Source organism: Erinaceus europaeus, unplaced genomic scaffold, assembly GCF_950295315.1.
Source record: "Erinaceus europaeus unplaced genomic scaffold, mEriEur2.1 scaffold_335, whole genome shotgun sequence".
In the NCBI taxonomy this organism is placed as follows: domain Eukaryota; kingdom Metazoa; phylum Chordata; class Mammalia; order Eulipotyphla; family Erinaceidae; genus Erinaceus; species Erinaceus europaeus.
In genome coordinates this window covers 23,354-30,935 of record NW_026648143.1, presented here as the reverse complement: position 1 = coordinate 30,935, position 7,582 = coordinate 23,354, and the positions used below count along the sequence as shown (strand labels likewise).

General features: G+C 67.7%; 1 protein-coding gene across 1 annotated transcript; it reads left to right on the top strand.

Moving 5' to 3' along the window:
• Window positions 1–942: 942 nt before the first annotated feature.
• On the top strand, window positions 943–6,518 carry FGF3 (fibroblast growth factor 3). Its single transcript, XM_007518809.2, has 3 exons — window positions 943–1,162; window positions 2,890–2,993; window positions 6,098–6,518. Exons 1-3 carry the CDS (start codon window positions 943–945, stop codon window positions 6,380–6,382), a joined length of 609 nt encoding a protein of 202 aa, XP_007518871.2. The 3' UTR covers window positions 6,383–6,518.
• The last annotated feature ends 1,064 nt before the right edge of the window (window positions 6,519–7,582 follow it).

The window sequence follows — 7,582 nt, the reverse complement described above, 5'->3', positions numbered from 1 at the left end:
TGTGGGGGGGTCTGTTGTGAGCCCAGTGCAGGGGTGGGGGGTAGTCGCAGTTTCTCTGTCTCTGCTCAGAGCTCTGACTTGAGCTGCACCAGGGCGTGGCACTGTCCCCCAGGAAAGGGGGGCTCAGGCAAGGGTGTACCCCAAACCCCAACACAGGGACGGGCGGGCGGGGGCAGACAAAGACTGCGGCCTGAACACTGAACCCCACTCGCCCTCCCCCACAGCAGGCAAAGCCCCCCCATATCTAACTTTCAGGGTGGGGGCAGCTGTCTGCGCCTCCCCTCCACGGGGCTCCCAAATGTGACCCCCAAAACTATTTCCGGGGCCTCACGCTGACCTCGGCACTGCTGCCCTCAGGCCTGAAGCTGACTCCCCTCCTGTGGCCGGGTGGGGGGGTCCCTCTGGTCTCCTCATCTCCCCTCTGTGTCCAGTCCCGTCCCCGGCCCTGTCCCTCCCCCCTGGCAGGGGTACAATACACGGGGGGGGGGCATCCCCCGCCACTGGGGCTGAGTGGGGACCCCAGCTGAGCCCACCCTGATTTCTGGAGTAACTGGGGGTGCTAGGGGCAAGAGAGGGGCCCCATGACCCTCCTGGCTCCCCACTCTCACCTCGCTGGGGATGGACCTCCTTTTGTCACCAGCATCCCCTCTGAGTGTGGCAAGGGGGGGACCACCAGATCCCAGGTGGAAGCCAGAGGGACCCCCTCCCTCCTCTCTCTCTCCCTCTCTCTCCCTCTCTCTCTCTGCCTGTTCCCTCATCTCCTCAGCCGTCCCTCACCCGTCCCCTGGACTCCTGGTCCATCCCCCGGTCCCCCAGCCCCCGGCCTGACCCTCGCCGGTCCCCTGGCCCACCCCCTGGTCCTCTCCCTGCCCGGCGCGGGTCTGAGGGTGCCTCCCTCGTCCCTCCGTCCGTCCGTCCATCCATCCAGGGCGCCATGCGGCCATGGGCCTGACGTGGCTGCTGCTTCTCGGGCTGCTGGAGCCCGTCTGCCCAGCCGGGGCCCCGGGGGGGCGGGCGCGGCGTGAGGCGGCCGGGCGGGGCGGGGTGTACGAGCACCTGGGGGGGGCACCGCGGAGGCGCAAACTCTTCTGTGCCACCGGCTTCCACCTGCAGCTGCTGCCCAGTGGGCATGTCAACGGGAGCCTGGGACACAGCGTCTGCAGTGAGTGAGGGGACTGGGACGGGAGAGGGGGACAGGGGGACCAGGGATGGGGACAGGGGGAAGGGAACGGGGACAGGAATGGGCACAGAGGGATGGGGATGGGGGGACAGGGACAGAGTGACAGGAATGGGGGACAGAAATGGGCACAGAGGGACAGGGGACAGAGGGATAGGGGACAGGGACAGAGGGACGGGGATGGGGGACAGGGATGGGGACAGAGGGACAGGGGACAGAGGGACAGGGGACAGAGGGATAGGGAACAGGGACAGAGGGACGGGGATGGGGGACAGGGATGGGGACAGAGGGATGGGGACGGGGGCCAGGGGGCCAGGAACAGGACAGGAATGGGCGCAGAGGGACAGGGGACAGAGGGATAGGGGACAGGGACAGAGGGATGGGGACGGGGGGACAGGAATGGGCATAGAGGGACAGGGACAGAGGGATGGGGACGGGGGGGCAGGGGGTGGGGACAGGGATGGGGCAGAGGAACAGGGACAGGGGGACGGAGACAGAGATGGGGATGGGGAATGGGGACAGGAATGGGCACAGAGGGATGGGGACAGGGGAGAGGGGATGGGGGGACAGAGACAGGGGGATGGGGACAGGGGAGAGGGGACGGGGATGGAGGGACAGGGACAGGGGGTGGGGACAGGGACGGGGGACAGAGGGACGGGGGACAGGGGGATGGGGACAGGGGAACCGGGAACACAGCATCTGCAGTGAGTGACCCTGTGGGGTGGGGACAGGGACAGTGCTTACAGTAGTGACCAGGGACAGGGCGCAGGGGGATGGGGGACAGAGGTATGGGGACAGGGGGATGGGGGGGTGGGGGGTTCAGTGTTGGGGCCTCAGTCGGTGGCACCAGGAACTCACTCAGCGGGCACCTGGCGTGTGGCAAGCAGGGAGCTTCCCCTGTGGTGGTGTGGTCCCCCAGGGGGGTGTAGAAAGTGGTGGGTGGGGGTGGCCGGGCTTCCAGGGGCAGAACGGCTCACAGCCTGGGAGCCATGAGCCCCGTGGGGACCAGAGTCCCTGTGTGCCCGAATGAAGGTCGTGGGGGGGAGCCTTATCCACATGAGGACCCCTGGGTCCTCCCCAGACCCTCAGGGTCACGGGGTTTCAGATGTTGGGGTAAATAGGGGGTGGCTCTAAGCCCCCATGCAGAAGGGGGTCCACTGGCCCCCTCCCCCCAGGGGTCACACAGTCACCAGAGAGCCGGCTGGGGGATGGCGGCACCCCCATACTTCCGGAGTGTGGGCGCGAGGCCCCAGTCGGTGTCCAGGCCCTGTCCCCCCGCCCCAAGTGGGCGTCAGCGTCCTCCAAATCAGCCTGTGTCACAGGGGAGACTCGGGGGGGCTCACAGCTTGAGCCATGCCTGTGCCCGGGCCCTGGGGGGCAGCTGTGCCCCACCTCAGCCAGCACGTCTGGAGAGCAGCTCCCGCCCCTGCATCTCCGTGCCCGGGTCTGGTCCAGCTCGGCTGCCCACCCTTCCCGGCCGGTCAACCTCAGCGGCGGTCCAGTGGTCAGCCCCCCGAGAGCCCCCGCCTGCCGCCGGGCCTGGAAGCCACTGCAGAGAAACAAACCCTCCTTCCTGGGGTCCCTCTCGGGTCAGGGATCCCTGAGGCCAGAGCTCCACTTGACCGCTTCCCTCTGCCCTCCGCCCCCTGACCTCTGCCTTCTGCCCTTCGCCCTCCACCCCCTGACCTCTGACCTACACCCCCCCTCCGCAGGCATCCTGGAGATCACTGCGGTGGAGGTAGGCGTGGTGGCCATCAAGGGGCTGTTCTCCGGGCGCTACCTGGCCATGGACCCGGGGGGCCGGCTCTACGCCGCGGTGAGTCCAGCAGGGGGTGGGGTGGGGGGCCGGATGGAGTGGCCAGTTCTGGGATGGGCACCCCACTTTCTGCAAGGGCGTCAGGCACGTGTCCTGTGATTGTCGGGAGCAGAGGGAGGGAGGGATGGGGTGTGGCCTATGTGGGGCAGTGAGAAAGGCCAGTGGCCTAGAGACAGTGCCCACAGGAGACCCTCCCCACACCCCTGCCACCCCAAGCGTCCCGTCCCCACCTCCTCGGACCCTCCCCAGCCCGTGCCCACCCACTCAGGCGGGGGCCTTCGCTAGGGGGCCGCGTCTGCCCTTCTGGAAGTGGACCGTGGTTCCTAGCCTGGCCCTGACCCCCCAGAACTGACTGACCCCTTGGTGGCCAGCCACAGAGTCTCTGTCCCCCCCACCCCAGGGTCCAGGGTCCCGAGGGCCGCACTTATGGCGAAGCTCTTACTGGCCACAAGGACCCTCTATCCATCCACCCCCTCCCCAAGACTCAGAGGGTAAAACCAGGAGGGACACGGCTAGGGGACAAAGCTCAGAGCCTCTGTGCCCTCAGAGAGGACAGTGGAGACACAGGGACAGGGAGACTGGGAGCTGGGCCCAGAGACACCACGGGGGCGTCAGGCTCAGGTCCCTGGGGTCTGTGACTGCTCTGCTCACAGCTGCACCCAAGTGTCCCCCAAGACACCCCTCAAGTGGGTCTGAGCCTCCTTGGGGTCGACAGGGTGCCCCACCCCCGTGTCCCTGTGAGGAGGGAGACTCCCCTCCATTTACTGGGTGGGGGCTGGGGGATAAGCTGACCGTACCCCTCCCTGTGTCACCCATGTGGGCAGCACCCTGCCTCAGTTTCCCAGAGTCCAGGCTGGGACTCTGAGCCCCGGGGAAGCAGGGACTAGGGAGACACCCCCCCCCCTCCCGCCATGATGCAGAACCAGTGTAGTCTCCAGGGCCCGCCAGGTCTGGCCCCACCAACACCCAGCCCCCCTCACCTCTCCCCCAGGAAGATTCCAAAGGAAGCCTGGAGGGGGGCTTCTTTCCAGTCATTGGCCCAGCCCCCAGCAGTTTGGGGACACCCACCCACAGGGCAGCCCCCACCCACAGGGGACTCCCAATCACGGGGAACCCCCCCACCCACAGGGGAGACCCCACGCACAGGGGACCCCCACCCACAGGAGCAGCCCCCACCCACAGGGGACCCCCACCCATAGGGGACTCCCAACCACAGGGGACCCCCACGCACAGGGGACCCCCACCCATAGGGGACCCCCACCCACAGGGGACTCCCACCCACAGGGGACCCCCACCCACAGGGGAACCCCACCCACAGAGGAACCTCCACCCACAGGGGACCCCCACCCACAGGGGACCCCCACCCACAGGGGGCCCCCACCCACAGAGGAACCTCCACCCACAGGGGACCCCCACCCACAGGGGACCCCCACCCACAGGGGAGCCCCCTAGGGGAGTCCTACCACAGGGGAGCCCTATTCAGAGCATAAGACACCCCCACTTGTGGTCTGGGAGGTGGCGCAGTGATAAAGCTTTGGACTCTCAAGCATGAGGCCCTGAGTTCGATCCCTGGCAGCACATGTACCAGAGTGATGTCTGGTTCTCTCTCTCCTCCTATCTTTCTCATGAATAAATAAAATCTTTAAAAAAAAAAGACACCCCCACCCATGGAGGAGCCCCCTGAGCTTGCACCTCCCCTCCCCCAGGCCCCACCAGTCACCCCAAAGTCCCAGGTCCTGCCCGGCCACCCCCCCACAGAGCCAACAGCGACTTTGGGGTTGGTTTGGGGTTCAGGGACCCCAGCCTCATCCCTCCTGTCCCCCCCACCTGGTGCCAACCCTCAGCCCAGAGGTCAGGCCTGGGTGGGGACGCCACCTTAGGCTGGCACCCGGGGCCAGGAGCGAGGACCCACTGCCCACAGGGGGACAGCTTATGGAGGGCTGGGAGGAGCCGCCCAGAGGGAGGAGGGGCCAGGTGATGTCCCCATGTTCCCTCATGGCCCTCTGTCCTCCTGTCCCCCTACCCCTATATCCCATGTCTCCCTGTCCTCCGTCCCATATCCCCATGTGCCCCGCTCCCCTCTCCCTGCCCCTTCCCCATCCCCTGTCCCCCTACCCTCCGGTCCCCCATCCCTATGCCCCGTCCCCCATTCCTGTCCCCCTATCCCCATCCCATACCCTGTCCTGTACCCGACCCTGTCCCCCTGTCCCTGACCTCCTGTCCCTATCCCCCATCCCGTCTCCCTGTCTCTGTCCCCCTGTCCCCCATTCCGTCCCCATGTCCCTGTCCCCTGTACCATCCCTGTCCCTGTCCCCATCCCATCCCCCTGCCCCCATTCCATCCCCCTGTCCCTGTCCCGTCCCCTGTCCCGTCCCCCTGTCCCCATCCCCGTCCCTGTACTGTCCCCCGTCCCCATCCCGCCCCCTGTCCCCATCCCATCGCCCTGTCCCCATCCCGTCCCCCTGTCCCCATCCCGTCCCCGTCCCCATCCCGTCCCCCTGTCCCCACCCGGTCCCCTTGTCCCCGTCCCCCTGTCCCCATCCCGTCCCCCTATCCCCATCCCGTCCCCCTGTCCCCATCTCATCCCCCTGTCCCCACCCGGTCCCCTTGTCCCCATCCCGTCCCCCTGTCCCCATCCCGTCCCCCTGTCCCCATCACATCCCCCGTCCCCATCCTGTCCCCCTGTCCCCATCCCATCCCATCCCCCTGTCCCTGTCCCCATCCCTTCCCCCTGTCCCTGTCCCCTGTCCCGTCCCCATGTCCCCATCCCATCCCCTGTACCGTCCCCCTGTCCCGTCCCGACCCCCTGTCCCCATCCCGTCTCCCTGTCACCATCCCGTCCCCCTGTCCCCATCCTGTCCCCATCCTGTTCCCGTCCCCTGTCCCATCCCCATCCCATCCCCCTGTCCCTGTCCTGTCCCCCTGTCCCTGTCCTGTCCCCCTGTCCCCATCCCGTCCCCCTGTCCCTATCCCATCCCCATCCTGTCCCTATCCCGTTCCCCTGTCCCCATCCTGTCCCCGTCCCCTCCCCGTCCCCTGTCCCCCCGTCCCATCCCCATCCCCCTGTCCGGTCCACCTGTCCCCGTCCCGGCCCATCCTCACAGGAGCACTTCGGCCCCGAGTGTGAGTTCCAGGAGCGGCTACAGGAGCTCGGCTACAACACCTACTGGTCGCGGCTGTACCGCGGGGGGCGCGGGGGGGCGCGGGGCAGGGCAGGGGGTGAGGGGCGGCCGTGGTACGTGTCCGTGAACGGCAAGGGCCGGCCCCGCCGAGGCCCCCGCACCCGCCGCTCACAGAAGTCCTCGCTCTTCCTGCCCCGCGTGCTGGAGCCCGCCGACCGGGAGCTGCTGCGGACCCCGAGGACCCCCGGGGGGCGCCCCTGCCCATAGCCGCCAGGCCCTCCGCCTCCCTGGGACTCTGGAGCCCACCTTCCCGGCCCCAAGATGCCCCAGGATGCCAGGGGAAGAGTCCTTGGCACTGAGGGGCAGCCCAGCACGGGGGGGGGGGGCAGCATTAAAGTGTCTGATTCTATCTTGTCACCTGGATTCACCCACACCGCAGCCTCGGCTGGCTGGGGGCTCTGGGGCCACAGGGTGCCCGGGACAAGGGACTGAGCCCCTGTCAGGTGACCAGCGTGTGTATGTCCCTCTGTGGGCGTGTGTCTGCCTGAACTGCGTCTGTGGAGAGTGGGGAAGAGGGTCTGGGAGAGGCCCACCAGGTAGTGCTGCTCACTATGCTGAGGCCTTTGGTGCAAGTTCAAGCACAGGACTACAAGGGAGTACTGAGGACAGCACCCAGGGAGCCCATGGAGGGTGGGCATGGCTGTGGGGTGTCTCCTCTCTCAGCACCCTGCACAGCACCCAGGGAGCCCATGGAGGGTGGGCAGGGCTGTGGGGTCTCTCCTCTCTCAGCACCCTGCACAGCACCCAGGGAGCCCATGGAGGGTGGGCAGGGCTGTGGGTCTCTCCTCTCTCAGCACCCTGCACAGCACCCAGGGAGCCCATGGAGGGTGGGCAGGGCTGTGGGGTCTCTCCTCTCTCAGCACCAGGCACAGCACCCAGGGAGCCCCATGGAGGGTGGGCAGGGCTGTGGGGTCTCTCCTCTCTCAGCACCCTGCACAGCACACAGGGAGCCCATGGAGGGTGGGCAGGGCTGTGGGGTGTCTCCTCTCTCAGCACCCTGCACAGCACCCAGGGAGCCCATGGAGGGTGGGCAGGGCTGTGGAGTCTCTCCTCTCTCAGCACCCTGCACAGCACCCAGGGAGTCCATGGAGGGTGGGCAGGGCTGTGGGGTCTCTCCTCTGTCAGCACCAGGCACAGCACCCAGGGAGCCCATGGAGGGTGGGCAGGGCTGTGGGGTGTCTCCTCTCTCAGCACCAGGCACAGCACCCAGGGAGCCCATGGAGGGTGGGCAGGGCTGTGGGGTCTCTCCTCTGTCAGCACCAGGCACAGCACCCAGGGAGCCCATGGAGGGTGGGCAGGGCTGTGGGGTCTCTCCTCTCTCAGCACCCTGCACAGCACCCAGGGAGCCCATGGAGGGTGGGCAGGGCTGTGGGGTCTCTCCTCTGTCAGCACCAGGCACAGCACCCA

What these genes read in the sequence shown, in the direction of transcription:
- FGF3 (XM_007518809.2), top strand. Translation starts at nt 943, where the DNA reads ATGGGCCTGACGTGGCTGCTGCTTCTCGGGCTGCTGGAGCCCGTCTGC. An exon ending in CCTGGGACACAGCGTCTGCA is followed by an intron (nt 1,163 to 2,889) that starts GTGAGTGAGGGG and finishes CCCCCTCCGCAG; the next exon opens with GCATCCTGGAGATCACTGCG. An exon ending in GGGGCCGGCTCTACGCCGCG is followed by an intron (nt 2,994 to 6,097) that starts GTGAGTCCAGCA and finishes CCATCCTCACAG; the next exon opens with GAGCACTTCGGCCCCGAGTG.